The sequence below is a fragment of the Lontra canadensis genome, unplaced genomic scaffold (genome assembly GCF_010015895.1).
Source record: "Lontra canadensis isolate GAN:19392208 unplaced genomic scaffold, GSC_riverotter_1.0 scaffold16, whole genome shotgun sequence".
Taxonomy (NCBI): domain Eukaryota; kingdom Metazoa; phylum Chordata; class Mammalia; order Carnivora; family Mustelidae; genus Lontra; species Lontra canadensis.
The window spans coordinates 332,549-351,284 of NW_022631010.1; the positions used below are offsets into that span (position 1 = coordinate 332,549).

An 18,736-nucleotide genomic window follows, 5' to 3' on the forward strand; every position below is an offset into this window, starting at 1 on the left:
TGTGTTACATGTCAGATGTAACCAACCACATTGTGATACTACTGTAAGTCACCTGTTAGTCCTTGTAGAGCGAAGAATGTTTAAGGGTAAAGATACTCAGCTGCTTAAGAGATCTTAAATCATACTGACTAGTGCTGTTGCTGATGTCATTTTTCTTTTGTTCCACTTGTGAGTGAATGCCATCCTCCACTGTACTCTCCCGCATACTGTGTTGCTATACAGATGTGGTTATGTCCTTTATACATACCTCTCTTTTGTGGTGTGGGCCTGTGGGACCAGTAGGGTCCCTCTGCTATAAATCTGGCTATAGTGGAAAGACTAATGCAGCTCTTAACTTTCTGAAGTAGATACTGCCAATTATCTTTGCTTCTGTGACCATTGAATTGACGGGTTGGAATTGGAAATGTCTGTTGCCTCCAAGCTTTTAAGACAGTTCACATGGATAATGCCTTAGCCATAGCAGTAACCCATGTTAACTAAATTTTTTGAGCAGTGTTGTGCACCCAGCACTTACACACTGTGATAGAAAAGGAAGCAAAATAAGATGCTTGTTCTTGAAGACCTAAGGTTTTAAATAATACAAGTAAGTGCTCAGTTGTACTTGCGCATGTACGAGGACCATTCATGTCCTACAGGAACTGGATGGATAGGGCTTTTCTGGCCAGTTGCTAAACAAGCATAATGGAAGTATAATGGAAGCTTTGTGTGTAAGCTGAGTATGTTAATTTAGTAAAATGAAATGTTTAGTAGTGTGAGAGAACACAGTGGCACTCCCTAAAATGGTGTTTGTCCTGGAAGCTCTTAAAGTTGTGTTTAACAGTGTAGCCTGACTGAGCTGAATGGTGATTAAGGCAGGCAGGTGAGGGTTGTACTAGGGGTGTCCTGACCTACCAGAGGGATAGAACCTTTTATCTTTTTAATAACCTTTTGACCAGCTACCATGTACCTGTTCTTATAAACAAATGGCCTAATAAGACATTCATAAATGCTGGAGTTAAGTGAATTTTCCCATCACTTTCACTGCTTACACAGTTGACTATATGAAATTGATTCTTTTCCAGTTTTGCATTGATTTGATAGTTTTTCTGTATAAAATGTCTACCTCCTTGTTCTTGTTCTTCTAGAGCAGTGCTGTTCTAAGAATTTTGTCCAACAGAAATGTTCTCATTGACACTCATGTTACTTAGCCACTGTAGTTACTTTTTTTTTAAAGGATTTTATCTGTTCTGAGAGAGAGAGTGCATGTGAGCGGGCGGGGAGGGGGGGATGCAGAGGGCCAGAGAAAGAATCTCAAGCAGACTCCATGCTGAGTATGGAGCCCAAAGCAGGGCTTAGTCTCATAACCTTGAGATCATGACCTGAGCCAAAACCAAGAGTTGGATGCTTAATTGAGCCACCCAGGGGCCCTGCTACTGTAGCTACTATTAAATTTTAAAAGCAGGCTAGTGGCAACTATTGAATAGCACAGTCCTAGATTCACAGAGCAACAGAAAATTTCCTCTTCATATCTGATCTTTGGAGATCACCATGTTAGGTAACACTGACCAATAGAAATAAGAGTCATTTATGTTATCTAAATTTTTCTAGTAGCCACGAAAAAGGTAAAAAGAAACAAGTGAAATTAATAATAAATTTTAGCCCAGTATATCTGAAATGTTACTATTTCAGTGTATATACTCTATAAAATTATTGAGATTTTTGGGGGATACTGTTTTCAATTTATACTTTACAGCACATTCTTTTGAACTAAGCATATTTCAAGTGCTCAATATCTGCTTGTGGGTAGGAGGCCAATCCTGGACGGTACAGATTTAGTTTATGAGAAAGGTTATCCCCTGTCATTTCTCTCTAAGCTGTGTTGCCTCTTCCATCGGTTTCTTTACTTTTCAGTATTTGAGTTTTGTTGTGTTCCTCCTAACCTTTCCCATTCTGGTTGACAGTTTTTTTGAAGCAGTTAACGTGACTCAGTTACCATTTTCATGGGCTACAGCGAACTTTTTCACTGGCTAACTGGGTCTTCTATTGTGAAATTAATCCACCAGAGTTCAGCAACAGAACTAGAATCTTCCCTATCCCCTGCTGACCCCCACCCCCTGCACCCCACCTACAGTGGGAAGTGAGCAAGTCATTGTGTGTGTGTAATGCAGTTTCCTTATTGTTTAGACCCTCTCTTTTCTCAACTTACCTAACACAAAATTTGAAGAATAACCCATTTTAAGATCTCCTATGTATCCCAAGTGGATTTATTCCAGTAAGAGGAACTTGCACTATGAACATTAGGTAGGTTTCTTTTCCCAGGGCTCTGGTCTGCTGCTTTTCACTTGGCTTCTTTATGCCATAGATCACATTGCACACTGGAAATGCACAAGCTCTTGTTGATGTCCTTGCCCTGGAGATGCTCAGGAAGGTGGTCCAGTACTGTTGTCTTCTACACTCTGCAGGTAATAGGCAGTGGTCTTGTTAAAAGAAGGTAGATCAACTGAGTGTAGATTCCAGCAGAGCCGACTAGGGGCAGAATTGGCTGCCTAATAGGTAGTCTCTGAAAATTTTGATAAAAATCACATTTTTCTGAGCTGAGTTCTACTTTGTTTGCAGAGTTTGCGCTTGTTATTTAAGGTTTATTCCTTTGAATAAACTTAAATTCTAGTCCTATACATGCAGAATCTAGCAGTTCCTCTATTCCTGCTTGAGGGACAAATAGAGGAAACGTGGTGGATGCAGAATTCTTTTTCATCTTAGTAAAAGGCCAGTTGGTATAGGTCATGGGAAGAGGCCACATGAGCCTCAGTGCTCATGTGGAGTGTCCAGGTAGATTTCAGATTGGACTGGATTACAAGGTGCGACCTGTTGCTAAAATGGATGGAATATATTCTCTATGAGAGTTGTGGTTCATTTGTTACTATATGTCCCAGGATCAGTCATTTCCTTTCTCTGGTTTAAGAGTTTTAAGCAACAAGATTAAATGAGATAATCTCATTATGCCCAGTTTCAAGCTTCTGTGATTTTATGAACCCAGCCATTCTGTTTCTTTATGGAAGTTTGTAGGTAATTTGAACCTTAAACTACAGAAAAGCCAGTGGAACTCAGTATTTTGGTCTGGTACTGCTTTGATGCTTTTTCTGAGTTTGACAGCAGTCACACTGTAGCTTCAGAATTTCATTAGAAGAGAAAAGTAGGGAGGTTCTTCATTCCCACCAGGTAGGTCCTGTGGGGCAGGTAGACCAGAGGCATTTTTCTTGGTTGTACATGAACCAGCTAGATAGATAATGGTACAAAGAATCCATTTATGAGCACTGAGAAGAGGAGCAGTTAACTCGTTATTCGGCACTTACTCTGTTAGTGTCAGGCAGGGGATACTTTGCATGGTTGTCCTCATTTTATTCTCACAAAAACCCTGGAAGGTTGATACTATTATTTTCCCTACCTTACAAGTGGGGAAATCAGGGGAAGAGAAGCAAAATAACTTACTCGAAGTCTAATTAATAGTAAGGGTAAGCAGAGATTATTCAGTCATAGGCTGTCTACGTGACTCCAGAGGCAGAGCCCTCCTTCAGCCATTGCCTGTCCCTAACTTTTGGGAGAAGACATGAGAGGCCACTGGCAGTACTCTTCTGTCAGGGATCTTGAGCCTGCTGGGGAAAGGATTCTGGAAAGGATTCTTGGTCCAGTACTCCAATGTTTATTTTGAAGTAGGCAGGTAGAGGCTTCATGTAAACACATTCAGAGTTCTAGGGCAGAGAAAAACTCTGGTTCCAGTACTGTCCTATCTTGCTTGAAGGCCGTATATTCTTCCTCAGTTTGCTTCTTTCCTCATACCCAATTTGCTGCTCAAGCTAGGTTCTCTTTGAAGAGTTGAACACAGGTTGTAGTTCCACTTGGGATAAGTGTTCTTGGGATGTTGTAGTTTGACTTCCATACTTTTTTGACCTTCACAGAATATAGCAGGATGGGATACCCTGTTACCATTTACTGTACCATATTTTCCTGAGTTTCACTTTTTGTGTGATGTTCACATTTTAAGCTTTATAGTATTGCCAAATACAGTGGCAGCCAGACTACTTAGTATTATAAGGATCTAAACCAAATTATTTTTTAAACTTTTAGTTTTAAACACAATTTTTGTAGCCTGTATTCATATGTGTGAATAAAGAACATACAGTTTTATAGTAGGGATTTACATAATTGGTTCAGTTTGTGACTGTCTTTGGAGGCTGTTAAATTTGGGGCATCTCTGAGTTAATAAAGGGAGAAGCAGGGGTAAAGAAAAACTTGTCAACTTTATTCATGTCCCTTGAGGAGGCAGAGAAGGAAAGGAACTGTGGTGATGGGCGTAGTTCATCTTTTTAATCTGACGGGAAAAGAATATATTCCATGGGTGGTGCTCTGCTGTTTGGGAGCCTGTGGAGAATTTCCTGATTGGCTTTCAAGACTTCATTGAGCATCTGAGCTGCTCCAGCATGCCAAGGTAGGCAACAGGAGTGTGAGCATGGCTTTGGTTTGTTGGAGTGATCCTGCCACAAAGACATTTTGGTGCTCTATTCTTCCTTTTCAAAGCCTGGAAATGGAATTGGAGGCTGGTTCCTTTCTTTGTTAGGCTTTTGGGAAGGGAAGATGGCAGCGTAATACCTGAGCATGAAAGACCAATGAATTTCAGCCTGACTGGCATGAACTGGATCTAAGAGGAGTGATGTGTTCATGGATTTATGAAGAGCAGAGTTAGAATCTCCAATACAGGGGGGGGATGCCCTAGAAAATGGACACATCACTCCCTTTTTGGCAGAGCAGGTTTCCCTATCAACGATGGTAAACCAGCTAGCTGTGGGAAGGGAAGCTCTGATTTTTAGCATTTGCCCAATTTCTGTGGCTTAAAACTTGGATAGACATGCTGTAAAACCATACAAGCCTGCTCCAGCGCATTGCTGTAACCTTTCCTTGAGGTGCTTTGAATTGCTATCATGTGGTTAGGTCTGTGCTGTATGAAATAGGAGATGCATAGCAGTGTTTGTTCTAAAGATGTTATTTTACAGACAGTTGAGGAGCTAGAAACATTGACACTACTGTTGTGGTGTGGATGAGTATAGTAGCCAGAGTAAGAAACTTTTGAGTGATGGAGATACTGTGAAAAAGAGCATATGAGAGCTAGGCTTGAAGGAGGATGATAATAGCTAACACTTACTGGTAATAATAGTTCAGACTGTGCTAAGCACTTTGCATACGTTATATGAATCTTCCAAGAAAGGTAATATCCCCCACTTTACTCTTGAGGAACCTTAAGGCTTAGTATTTTGCCTAAGTTACGTAGGTAGAACATCGTTCTGGTGGGTGTGTAGTGATATCTCATTGTGGCTAGGGAGAGAAGTAAGGCCAGTATTTGGAGCCTGGTCACTTCATCAACAGGACCCATGCTCTTGCCCACTACATCACTTTGCTGTTGGATATAAGAAGGAAAGTTCTTCAGGAGAGGACGGTATGACTGTACTCCAAAGTTCTAGACATGAGGTAGGAGTCAGAATATTTGAGTTTTGGTCCTCATTTTGTTTAGCCGTGTATGTGGCCTTAGCTAAATCACATTTTACCTCTCTGCCTTGAATTGAAGGACTTGGATTTAAATGATCACTCAATTCCTTTTTATTTCTGACAATGGAGAAAAGCAGAGGAAAACAGCCTACAAGGGAGTGCAGAAGAAAACAAGACTTCAAGTGGTAGAAAGCAGAGGCAGAAAAGATCGGTCCTATATACTTAGCTGTTTCTGTTTGCAGTTCCTGACTAGCACCAAATAGAAAGGTTGGGAGTGTTGAGAGCACATAGAAATAACAAGCTAGTCTCTTGTGTTGAATGTTCCTAAAAAGCTCATTTCTCCCTTGATGGTTTCAGCAGTGGGCTAGGTCTATATTTGGGTCATTTCGAGGATCCTTGGATTATCACTACTTTCCTAGCAGTAATTCAACAAATATTTACAAAGCGCCTGCTGTGTGTGAGTCACTAGAATGGGAGCAAGACAGATCTGGTTCCTTCTTTGTTGAATTTAGTCTACTAGATGTAATAGATAAATAAGTTGCACATTTTGATAGGTCTATGAAAAGCTGGGTTTTGTTGGGTTGGAGTCAGGGAGGGTCTTCGACTTGGTTGAACTGAGAATGGAAATGAAGAGACTAGTTAGGAGACTGTTACAGACATCCAGGCAAGATATGTCGGTTCAGAAGAGACTGGACACAAAGACCTGGCAAATACTAGCTAGGCCTGTCTTACAAAAATAAATAAAATTTCTGAGATTTTTATTGACTCACTTAAATGTCATATTTAATATGGTTTTGTAAAATTTGAGTCTTATAAAGGAGGCTGAAAGTCCCATGAGATTCATTGTAATGCCACTAGATGAAAAGGAAGTGAATCTGGCTTAAGGATGTAGCTGTTCAAAGAATATAGGACGGAAAAGTGACATGAACTAGGAATTTTAATTCTGTAAGATTTCTAAACAGAGGTAGGCTTGGAAATAGATTTGAAAGGAGATCAGGATTTGGGAGAGATTAATAATCCCAAGCATTAGATAATTTGAAGGGAATATGACTCAAAGGATAGAACAGTGTACATTGTAAAGATTGGCTTATAAAGGATTGCTAATTCCAATGAGAAGCAAAGCAGGGAGATTGAGGAGAAAACAACTGGTAGCACAGCAAGCTCTGGTCTCTTAGAAATTGAATCCAGTCCCATATGTATATGTGGGCCTACAACATTCTGGTTGGGATTTTAGTTTGATCCCAGAAGAAACTGAAAAAGTATAGAACAGGACCAATTGTGGGGAAAGGGTAGACATGCTAATAGACTAGGAAAGAATGCTCCTATCTACCACCAATTGAGGCCTCACCAGAAGCAGCACCTGACCCACTGCTAATGTGTCTTCCCCAGATGAAAAGCCTCTTTCTGGGATCTTTGAGAAGTTCCCATTGTTGCCTGTAACCTCACCACTACAGATAATTCCTGGCAATACTTCTGTAGTTAACAACAAGTGTCAGGAATAAACACAGAGTTCTCCACTTGGAGTCCTCCACTTAAATTTTTCCCCAGCATTTTATTGTGAAAACTTCAAACGTACAGAAAAGTTAAAAAAAAATTATACAGGAAATAACCATATATCTGCCATTTAGATCCTACAATTTAAATGCTCCTATATGTGTTTTACCACATATCCATTTAACATACCATTTTTTTTTTTTGTTGGTGCATTTCAAAGAAATTGTGAACATCACACCTCACCCATAAATATTTCATCATGTCTTGCCTTCATTATTTCATGTAGGTTTGTTGGGCAGGGGGAGGTGGTAACCTTTACATACAATAACATATATACACCTTAAGTGTACCATTAGATGAAAAGGAAAAATGCATTCGTGACTCACATTCCTGTCAAGATAAGGAGCTTTTCTGTCTGCTCCTCCCCTTTATCTCCTGCTGCTTCTCAGTTGATACCTGCCCTCAGGGTACATGGGAGGAACAACCAGTATTCTGAATTTTTTTCACTATAGGTTAGTTTTGCCTGTCTTAAAAACTTCATAAGTGGAATCTATATATTTTACACTTCAGATTCCTCCTTGTTGCAGATATTAATAGTTTGTTTCTTTTTTGTTACCAGAGCAGTTTTCTATTACATGTATAAACATTATGGTTTATTCATTCTCGTATTGATGGACACTTGAGCTGTTTCAGATTTTTGGCTATTATGAATAAAGCTGCTATGAACATTCCTATACAAATCTTTTTGTGGACATAATGTTTTCTTTTGGATAAAAATCTAGGAATGAAATTGATCTTGGACTAGATGTGTGTTTGGTTTTCTAATAAGCTGCCAGACAGTTTCCAAAGTGGTATATTTAATGCTTTCACTAACAATGTATGAGATTTCCATGTCCTTGCCAACATTTGGCATTGTCAGTTTTTCTACTTTTAGCCATTGTGGTGGGTATGTGATAATATCTTTTGGTTTTAATTTGCATTTCCCTGATGACTAGTGCTTTTTGATCACTCTTCCTTTGCATATTTCCAGTTCTATTTTCTTTCATGAAGTAACTGATCAAATTTTTTGCCCATTTTAAATTGTCAGTATTGAGTTGGAGGAGTCCTGCATTTAAATTTTAAAGCTCAGTTGTACAAGATAAGGATAGAGAAGACTACTGCTGGGACAGTAATTCAAATGAAAAAGGCCTCAAAGTTTGAGTTGAGCAAAAACACATGTTACCATTTATTCAGCAAATGGTTATGAGTACTAACTGTTCTAAGCACTGGTATTAGGGATACAGAAATCATACCCAGCCCTAGTTCCAAGGAGGCCATAGATTATGAGAATAGACAGACAAAAGTCAAATTTTTGATATGGCAGTTTCAGTGTTATATCACTAATATTTACTGAGTACCTGCTATAGGATAGGTACTGTTAAAAATTCTGGAGATAGATTGGGCAAACTAAATGTGGTTCCTACTCTAATCCAGCTTATTTTCTTGGGTGTCTGTGGATAAAGACACCGCAGAAGCCCTGATAAGGGGAATGAGATTGAAGTTGTGTGTATGAGGGTCAGAAATGAAACCTGGCTGAAACATACCTATGTGGCTAGGTAATTAGTTAAGTGTCAGGTCTTTCAGGGAAGGCCTTGTAGACCAGGGAAAGAACTTTGGACTTTGAGTATTTGGGGATGCCATTCCAGAGCTTTAAATGGAGAAATGGTATGGTCTAGTTTCTGTTTGGCTAATGAGCACAGAAATGTGTCTGTGTGTGTTTTCAGGAATATGATGAGGAGCCCATGTAATCATCCAGAGGAGAGATGATAAATTTTACTTTGGGAATTTGGGCGAGGCTTCATAAAGGAATAATGTCCTAGCAGAACTTTGGATGACAAGGCATATGTTAGACAGGAAAGTCAGAGGTATCAGCATGTGTATGTTCCAGGAGCCAGAAATAGCTTTGGATGACTAGTTGGTTGGGTGGTAGAATAACAGGAGGTAAAGCAGACTGGGAAGGGCTTTGAAGGTTCAGTTAGGGATGCAGGGTCACCATATTACACACCTACTGAATTCTGCATAGATGTACTGTCTAGAGTTATGCCACAAGGTGGCCTTGCTAGGGAGCTTGGCTCTGAACCTAAGGGCCATGGGCATCTGTGCAGGACTTCTAGTTAAGGTAGAGACTCTGGAAGCTGACACAAGGAAGACTAGCTGAGGCACTGTTAAGGAGGAGAAGCTAGTGAAGAGGCAAGAGACATTGAGCCCTGAAGTTAGGTAGGGATTGTTAAACCAGAGGTAGAGGCTTTGGACTTTGAATAGTTAAGAGGACTTAAGTTGTGGATTGGGGGGAAAAAAGCTAACGATGTCCTTTAAAAATACAAAATAAACTAAAATATTGAAATAATACGGAGTGTATATAGATTATAAAATCCTCACCTTCATTCCACTTCCCTGAGATGTACCTAAAAGTTGCAGTTTTTGGTGTGCCTTCCATTTTTCTGTGTATTTATTTTGTGTACCTATTCAAATCTATTGTACATACACATACACTTGAGGTTTAAAATGGAGGCCTACTTACCATTTTTTGTGACTTTATTTTTTCATAGAATACCAATATAATATAGTTCTGCCTTGTATTTTACCTGCTGCTCAACATCTCATTGTTTTAATGTACTGTAATTTACTTGGTGCCCAATAGATAGACCTTTGGCAGTCTCAGGTGTTTTACTCTTCTCAGCAATAGTGAAATGAGCGTTCATTTGTTTCTGTTGTGTGCAAACACTGCTTCAGAAGAACATGTGATGTGAGAAGCCTGGAGTCAGATTGTGACTTTGGGAAGTTGTGGCCCCACTCCTTTGGGAGTATGTGTTCTTCTTTGGATCTGTTCTTAGGGACCTTCCAAAGCGGGGATGATAAGGATAGTCAGAGTCTAAAAGCCACATACTAGGGGCAACATTCAAAAAGAATGGGGGCTCTATTTCTAGATTTTAGCTGGGGACTTCACTGCTTCCAAGTATCAGATGGGTTCTCAGAGGCTTTCCTTGTGGAAGTTTAGACTGGGGAGAAATAGGACAAATACGTAGAAATGAGAATTTAACAGACTTGAGTTGGTTTGGTAGGACTTTATGAAGCAGGACTATCTAATGGATTAGAAGAGTGGTGGATTTTCCATCATTGGATGCTTTCAAGCAGACTGAGGTGCTATTAACAGGCAATATGTGAAGCAAGCCAAAGTGTAAGAGTCATTCTAACGTTGGTAGATAATAGCATTCCAGATGGAGACCGTGAGGCACCAAGATGGGAACAGCACAAACTGTGGACTAGGTTGGGGGAAGGATTGATTGAGGATCAGTTTAGGAGAGGCAAAGGCTAGAGGCATCCTGGGGTATAGTGCTGGGAAGCCTGGAGGGCTGAGTGAAGCTGGATGAGAGATCTGACCTCAAGTGCAGTTTTGGTACAGTCTGCGGGTGTGTGAGTCAGCGGGGACACAGGGATAGTAAGGAGTCTGAGGGTAATTGTTAATGGGGACTGTAGGAGGAGGGGTTACATGGGAGTCAAGGAGATCCATGCAAGAAGATAGTGTTTCAGCCAAGGAGATGTGTAAATTGGAAAAATTCGTGTTCCTTGATTGCCAGTGAGTTTGGCAGTGACTGGGCTGGGAGCTGAGACTGAAGATGGCCTTTTGGATTTCATTCAGCAAATATTATCTAGGTGCTTGGGATAGAGCAATAAACAAGACAAAATATCCCTTCCCCCACATTTACATTCCCTCAGTTTACATTCTGGTGGGCAAGAGAGGTTATATATTAGACAATCAACGATAAATGCTAAAGAGAAAAAGCAGGAAAGGGGTATGTGATGCATCAGTAGTAGTAGGTTTGAAATGTTAAGTACCTAGAAAAGGAGAACCTTTTTCTTCATAATAAGATTATTCTGAATAAAGACCTAGAGGGAGTAAAGAAACACCAAGCAATGTGGATAATATGAAGGAAGAATCAAGTTTATTTGAGGAATGGCAGGCAAGCAGACCTGTGTGTTCAGAATGGAGTGAGCAAGAGAGGTGTTAGGAAATCAGGTTAGAGAGATCTAGATCTTTCAAGACCTTGGAGTCCGTGGTAGAGTTTGCATTTTTTCCTAAGTAATGGGCAATAATGATAGCGGGTTTGGGCAGACGTGTAACATAACCTGACTTAGTTTTAACAGGATCACCTCCGTTGCTGTATTGAGAATAGTCTGTTGGCGTGAGGATGGAGGTGGAGTTGGGGATGGCAGATAAGGGAGACAAGGTAAAGAGGCTAATGTGATAAGCCCAGTGGCTTGGACTTTGTGGTGGCAGTGAAACTATTGAGGAGCTGGCCATGAGCAGCTGATTGCCTGCTCAGAGAATCAGTTGGGGGAATCCCAACACCACCTCAAGATGCAGGGCCCCTGAGAGTTAGTGAGAAATCATTGGAGGAAGAAACTTTTTGGGGAGTTGTATATGGATCATGGTCATGTTGGGATTAGGGTCTGATCTGGGCCCAGTAAAGGGTCAGAATGAGATTCATTGGTCTCAGAAGATCAGGGTTGGATTTTTGGTCTTGAGAACATTATAGGGATTTTAGGCTGAGGACCAGTTTGGGCTCAAAGTTGTCGATGAAGGCCAGTATACTTTTTCCACATCTTCCCATCAATACCAGGGTTGGTTGTACTCACTGTGTCTTGTCCCATTGAGCTCACCTGAGGGAAATAGAGGAGTATGGAAGCTCTAAGACCTTCTCTTCCTTGGGTGTCATGGAGCTGGATACAGGCTCAGCCCTGCCTGAGGGGAAGCCTACTGGGCTTCCCAAGCTGGGACATATAGTCAGGGAAGGGTAGAAAAGGGTCCTCAGTGCTTGACTTGGGTCCTTTTTTCCCAGATGGCCCACTGCGTGACCTTGGTTCAGCTCTCCATTTCCTGTGACCATCTCATTGACAAGGACATCGGCTCCAAGTCTGACCCACTCTGCGTCCTTTTACAGGATGTGGGAGGGGGCAGCTGGGTTGAGGTGAGAAGGGTCTTGGGGGTTAAAGTTGTGGAGGAAGATTAGAAGTGTTTGGGGGGTGGAGGGTATGTGACTGTGATACTGCTGGCCTCTGCCCACAGCTTGGCCGAACTGAGCGAGTACGGAATTGCTCAAGCCCTGAGTTCTCCAAGACTCTGCAGCTTGAGTACCACTTTGAAACAGTCCAGAAGCTCCGATTTGGCATTTACGATATAGACAACAAGACACCTGCGCTGGGGGATGATGACTTCCTAGGAGGGGCTGAGTGTTCCCTAGGACAGGTATGTGGGGCTAGGGATTAAAATACTTTAGACACATGTTCAGTAAGAGCCCTAACAGCCTAGACTGTCTGGAACGTGAAGGTGGGGGTAAGCAAGACCTAACCCTGCCTGAGATTTTGCTCCCCCATCCACTCTGCTCTGCCCCAGATTGTGTCCAGCCAGACAATAACTCTACCGTTGATGCTGAAGCCTGGAAAACCTGCTGGGCGGGGGACCATCACGGTAAGAAAGAATTCTGGGGGGGCGAGGATTACATCAGTGAGGAATTCATGAAGGGATACAGTCTCCTGCCTCCCCTTCCTAGGTATCCGCTCAGGAGATGAAGGATAGTCGTATAGTGACCATGGAGGTGGAGGCCAGAAACCTAGATAAGAAGGTGTGTCTGGAAAGAAGACCTCGGGGGTTAAGAATTAAGGAGCAGGAATGGTATTCGGGAGGGTTTAAGAATTACGGGGGTGGGACTGGGGACTGGCAAAATGGTTGTCTCTCCCTGAGTCTTATACTGGGGTCTCTGTGTCATTGACAGGACTTCCTGGGGAAATCGGATCCGTTCTTGGAGTTCTTCCGTCAGGGTGATGGGAAATGGCACCTGGCGTACAGATCTGAGGTGTGATACCCCTGGGATTGGGTGAAGTGGGATAGGAGAGACTCTCTTGGGGCTTGTGATTACCAAGGTTTGGAACAGGGAGAAATAGACCGAGTATGGATAGAGAAGAGTGACCGTTGCCCATATGCCAGCCCAGAGCTCACTAGAGGCCTTACCCTCCATCTTCAGGTAATCAAGAACAACTTGAACCCTACATGGAAGCGCTTCTCTGTTCCCCTTCAGCATTTCTGTGGGGGAGACCCCAGCACACCCATCCAGGTGAGTTTGCCTCCTGAATGTACCTGGGGAGGGATTTATTCTCACCTGCCCATCATCCCTGGTCTCTGTATACACATACACACCTTCTGTCACCCTCCCTTCCTCACGCACAGGTGCGATGCTCAGATTATGACAGTGATGGTTCACATGATCTTATTGGTACCTTCTACACCAGCTTGGCCCAGCTGCAAGCAGTCCCGGTGAGTGCCAGTCCTGCTCAGGAGTGTGGAGGTGGGCTCTAAAGGACTGCAGCCGCAGGGAGAGAGGGAGAAAGGGAGGGAGGGCAGACCAGTTCCAGCTGATGCTCTGGGAGTTTCCTATCCTAATTTTTTCTTTCCTCACCAGGCTGAGTTTGAATGTATCCACCCTGAGAAACAGCAGAAAAAGAAAAGCTACAAGAACTCTGGGACTGTTTGTGTCAAGATTTGCCAGGTGAGGCAATAGCCCATGGGACCCAGGCTCTGACCCCTGTGCTCCACGGCCCCAACCCCTTCACTCCAGCTATGATCCTGGTTTCATCTGCAGGTAGAAACACAGTATTCATTCCTGGATTATGTGATGGGAGGCTGTCAAATCAACTTCACTGTAAGTTGCTTTATCAGGAATAAGAGAACAGATCTGGGTCTCAGAGTGGCCTTCAGCTCCCCTCCTCTCCTCCTCCTAGGTGGGCATTGACTTCACGGGCTCCAATGGAGATCCTTCATCCCCGGACTCCCTGCACTACCTGAGCCCAACAGGGGTCAACGAATACCTGACAGCACTGTGGACTGTGGGCAGCGTGATTCAGGACTATGACTCGTGAGTAACTTTCTTTTGCCCATCCCTCAGCCTCTGGGCTCACAGTCCCCTCTCTGTCTCTTCTCAACTCACTGTCTTCCCACAGGGACAAGCTATTCCCAGCATTTGGATTTGGGGCCCAGGTACCCCCTGATTGGCAGGTGAGCACGCTTTCCTTCCCCAACTCCTATTTTCAGTGTCAGGGTCCTGATTTGGGGGGATGTGGTTGACTTGCTGTGTGGCACCCAGCTTTATGTAGGGATGTATCCCTACAGACACATGTACAACGAATGTTCAGGACTACGTAGCTCCCCCACAATGCTTGCTGTATACCACAGTGTCATTTTTCTTTGCACATAGATGGTCATGGGAAAAGAACCTCATTTTGATTCTTGCCCTCAGGTCTCCCATGAATTTGCCTTGAACTTCAACCCCAGTAACCCCTACTGCACAGGTAAGTTCCTTCAAACTCCACTGTAAGGCAGATCTGTCTACACCTAGAAGGCCCAGCCCATGCAGAAAAGGGATTGTGGGGGTAATGGGGCAGATACCTGATTCTGTTGTCCAAAGAAGTAGATTTTTTCTTTTTTTTCAAAGATAGATTCATTCATTCATTCATTCATTTGACAGCATAAGTAGGCAAAGTGGCAGGCAGATGCAGGAGAAGGAAGCAGGCTCCCTGCTCAGCAGGGCTTGATCACAGGGCCCCAAGATCATGACCTGAGCTGAAGGCAGCCACTTAACCTACTGAGCCACCCAGGCGTCCCCAGAGGAGAGGATTTTGGAGCTAGGTCTTTAGACTCAAATCTATGTCTCGGGTCTTTATCTTGCCTCTTTCTAAAACCATGTAAGTTGGGGCCAATTTGCTTTGGCTTCATAAAAGTGATACATACTAAAGGATGTTGAATATTTAAGGAGAGGATATGTATAAGCTCTCTCTAAGCAGTGGTAGCCGTTACTGCTTTACCTTTGCCTGCAAGCTCACTGGTACCTGTCCGGGCGTTCAGGGTGCCCTTTGCCCACACTCTTGTCTAGAGAGGGCCAAACCTTGTAGCACCCCAATACCCCCAAGTGGGCAACAAACTAAAGGGGAAAACTTGACCTGACCTGATCTGACTTAGGTTTTTGACATGAGTTCAGACTTAGAGAAAAGTTGTGAGAGTAGTTAGAGGGGCTTTAGGTCTTTGGAGCTCAGCAGTCAGGCCCTAGGTCACAGATTCCCCAACCATAAACACTACATTTGCTTCGTGATTCTGTGTGTCACTCAGATTCTTTATCTCCCTTCCTCTCCCTCCCTATCCCCTGTGCTATGTATATCGATAGCTATATATTTACATCTTTATGTACATGTATATATATGTGTGTGTGTGTATATACACATTTTTTTTCTGAAATGTTTGAGAGTTACAGTGAATAAGCCCTCCCCCAAGTGTGCCTCTATGGCCCCACCAACTTTGCACCCTTCATTGTTTATCAGTGGATGTTTCCTAAAATCAAATTCTCTTACGTAACTACAGTACAATTCTCAAAATCAGGAGATTAACATCAATACCATTATCCAGTCTAGAATTTATTCAAGTTTTGCCAGTTGTCTTTTACAGTTAAAGAAAATCTCAGATCACATAATGCATTTGTCTGTCTTCCAGAGTTCTTGTCTTTCATGATGCTGACATATTTTAAGATTACAGGCTAGATAAGTAGAATGTCCTGCAGTTTGGGTTTATCTGATATTTATTTATGATTAGATTGAGATTATGTACTTCCGGTGGACATATTATAGAAGCGATGCTATGTGTTCTTTCAGTATACCATGTCAGGAGGCCCTGATGTTGATTTATCCTATTACTAGTTCTGTTAACTTTGATCATTTGGTTAAGGTAGAGTCTGCTAGGTTTGTCCGCTGTTTGTAATAAGTGTCTTTGGGGAAGATGCCTTGAGACTATATCAATATCCAGTTACTCATTAACTAGTACCCTATAGTTTTAGTATCCTATAGTTTTAGCACTCATTGATGATCTTTGCAGTCAGTGTTTGTCAGATGATTTTGTAATTCCTCCTCCTGCATTTATTAAGAGTTTTCCTCTTGGGGCACCTGGGTGGCTCAGTGGGTTAAAGCCTCTGCCTTCCGCTCAGGTCATGATCCTAGGGTCCTGGGATTGAGCCCCCATCGGGCACTCTGCTCGGCAGGGAGCCTGCTTCCCCCTCTCTCTCTGCCTGCCTCTCTGCCTACTTGTGATCTCTGTCTGTGAAATAAATAAGATCTTTAAAAAAAAAAGTTTTCTCTTCTTTCCCATTAATTACTTATCCAGGGGTTCTTGTTAAATGGATTATAATTAGTTTTATTTATTTATTTAAGATTTTATTTATTCATTTGACAGAGATCACAAGTAGGCAGAGAAGCAGGCATAGAGATAGGAGGAAGCAGGCTCCCTGCTGAGCAGAGAGCCCGATGCTGGGCTCGATCCCAGGACCTGGGATCATGACCCGAGCCAAAGACAGAGGCTTTAACCCACTGAGCCACCCAGGCGCCCCTATAATTAATTTTATTAAGCAGGTTATAATCTGATGCTTAACCATCTTAGATTTTTCAGGGGACCCCCTTAATCAGATTTAAGTCAAGTTGTGATTTAGGGGAAGTGCCCTTCTCTTTGGTCTTAATTTTCCTGTCATTAGGATAAAGTTTAGTACCTTGGGTTTATAGGGGTGATTGAATGAAATGCACCCAAGTTCCCAGATCTGCTTGGCCAGGATGGTGATGTCAGGATTGGTGTTTTACAGTGTCTTTTGCCCTCCTTTTCTAGGCATCCAGGGCATTGTGGATGCTTACCGCCAAGCCCTGCCCCAAGTTCGCCTCTATGGCCCCACCAACTTTGCGCCCATCATCAACCATGTGGCTAGGTTGGCAACCCAGGCGGCACATCAAAGGACTGCCTCGGTGAGGATCATTGGAGGTAGTGGTGGTGGGCAGTCTTGGTCAAGGGTTCCCTTCAGGGATATGTAACAGTAGTCTTCTTACCAGTATGGGAATGTGTGACTGGGGTGTTTAGGAGGTCTGCCTCAGTTTGTGAATGGACTTATCCCCAGCAATACTTCGTGCTGTTGCTGCTGACTGACGGTGCTGTGACAGATGTGGAGGCTACACGTGAGGCTGTGGTGCATGCCTCCCACCTGCCCATGTCAGTGATCATCGTGGGTGTGGGTGGTGCTGACTTTGAGGCCATGGAGCAGCTGGATGCTGATGGTGGACCCCTGCGTGCACGCTCTGGGGAGGCAGCTGCCCGTGACATAGTGCAGTTTGTGCCCTACCGCCGCTTCCAGAATGTGAGTGGGGACAAGCCTGGAGGTAGACCAGATCTGGGAGTTTATCCTTCCACCTCTCTGAGTGGGGATTCTCACCCTTCCATTGGGGCAGGGTTGGGTGTTGGGGGTTATATTCTTTGTATCCTTTTTGGGGTATGAAATGTAGACTTTGGGAAGCTGTCATGGGTCATCACTGACCTTGCCCTTTTTCTCCTGGCAGGCCCCACGGGAGACACTGGCACAGACTGTGCTTGCAGAAGTACCCACGCAACTCGTCTCCTACTTCAAGGCCCAAGGTTGGGCCCCATTCAAGCCACTTCCACCCCCAGCCAAGAGCCCTGCACATGCTCCTCAGGCTTAGATTCCCTCAGAGGGTGGGCTATGGCTGGTCCTCAGCCTTGTGTCCCCAAGGTCTCTGTGGGCATGGTTCAACCCTACACACATTCCCCAGTGCTGCACTTTACATTTTATACTTTTATATTTGCTCCTGCTGTTGCTCTTGATCCCTCCTGCTTGCACCTGGAGTCCTTCATTTAATAAAGATCAATGAAGACCAACTGCTTTGCCACCACTCTCTTTTTGAGTGGGACTGAAAAAGTCCCACTTTTGACTTTTAGCCATGTTTATTTTTCCTGAGCCTCGGTTTATCCCCTTAGAGGTCGTTGAGTGAAGGATACCTCTGACATCATAGGCCTAGGCAAAGAAATTTGGTATTCCAGGCCAGAAGTCTAGAAACACTTCTGTTTTTAAAATACAAGGATCAAATGTGAGCCAAACAGCCAGCCTGCCCTGCCTTAGGACAGGGCTGAGCTGGGAACACAGATAAGGTGGAACATGCTAGGTGAGGGATTAGTTTAAGGACTATGCTAGTCTGGAGGAGGGAGAAGTGGTGTTTTTTTTTGTTGTTTTTTTTTTTAAGATTTTATTTATTTATTTGACAGAGATCACAAGTAGGCAGAGAGGCAGGCACAGAGAGAGGGGGAAGTAGGCTCCCTGCTGAGCAGAGAGCCTGATGTGGGGCTCGATCCCAGGACCCTGAGCCCATGACCTGAGCCAAAGGCAGAGGCTTAACCCACTGAGCCACCCAAGCGCCCCTAGAATCCTGAATCTTTATAACAGCTAATTTTTTTACTAGAAAATTGATAACGTATTTTCATTATAAAAGAAAGAATACAGAAAAAAATAAAATAATATGCCCCATGCCCCAAAAAAATATTTGGGGATATTTTTTAGTCCGTCTTAACAAAACTCTAATCTATACATGTTTTTTATTTTATAAAAATGGGGCCATATTATACATACTATTTTAACATGCTTTAAAATGCATGTTAGTACAGGGGCACCTGGGTGGCTCAGTGGGTTAGGCCTCTGCCTTCAGCTCAGGTCGTGATCTCAGGTTCCTGGGATGGAGACCCGAATCGGGCTCTCTGCTCTGCAGGGAGCTTGCTTCCTCCTCCCCATCTGCCTGCCTCTCTGCCTACTTGTGATCTGTCTCT

At 43.2% G+C, this 18,736-nt stretch overlaps 1 protein-coding gene across 9 annotated transcripts in view; it reads left to right on the forward strand.

The window, feature by feature from the left end:
- The window catches only part of LOC116868468 (RNA-binding protein 12), a 35,057-nt gene extending 17,260 nt beyond the window's left edge, over positions 1-17,797 (forward strand). For 8 of the 9 annotated variants that reach the window (XM_032858778.1, XM_032858779.1, XM_032858772.1 and 5 more), the window contains 15 exons: positions 11,892-12,020; positions 12,119-12,298; positions 12,446-12,520; positions 12,603-12,674; positions 12,825-12,905; positions 13,074-13,163; positions 13,277-13,363; positions 13,509-13,595; positions 13,689-13,748; positions 13,828-13,961; positions 14,047-14,101; positions 14,343-14,394; positions 16,742-16,875; positions 17,025-17,261; positions 17,461-17,797. In XM_032858778.1, the coding sequence (XP_032714669.1) occupies positions 11,892-12,020; positions 12,119-12,298; positions 12,446-12,520; positions 12,603-12,674; positions 12,825-12,905; positions 13,074-13,163; positions 13,277-13,363; positions 13,509-13,595; positions 13,689-13,748; positions 13,828-13,961; positions 14,047-14,101; positions 14,343-14,394; positions 16,742-16,875; positions 17,025-17,261; positions 17,461-17,601 (1,614 nt within the window). In that variant the 3' untranslated portion in view covers positions 17,602-17,797. Of the gene's footprint in view, positions 1-11,891; positions 12,021-12,118; positions 12,299-12,445; positions 12,521-12,602; positions 12,675-12,824; positions 12,906-13,073; positions 13,164-13,276; positions 13,364-13,508; positions 13,596-13,688; positions 13,749-13,827; positions 13,962-14,046; positions 14,102-14,342; positions 14,395-16,741; positions 16,876-17,024; positions 17,262-17,460 lie in introns of those variants that run through there. The other variant, XM_032858770.1, reaches the window with a different exon arrangement.
- Positions 17,798-18,736: the final 939 nt, after the last annotated feature.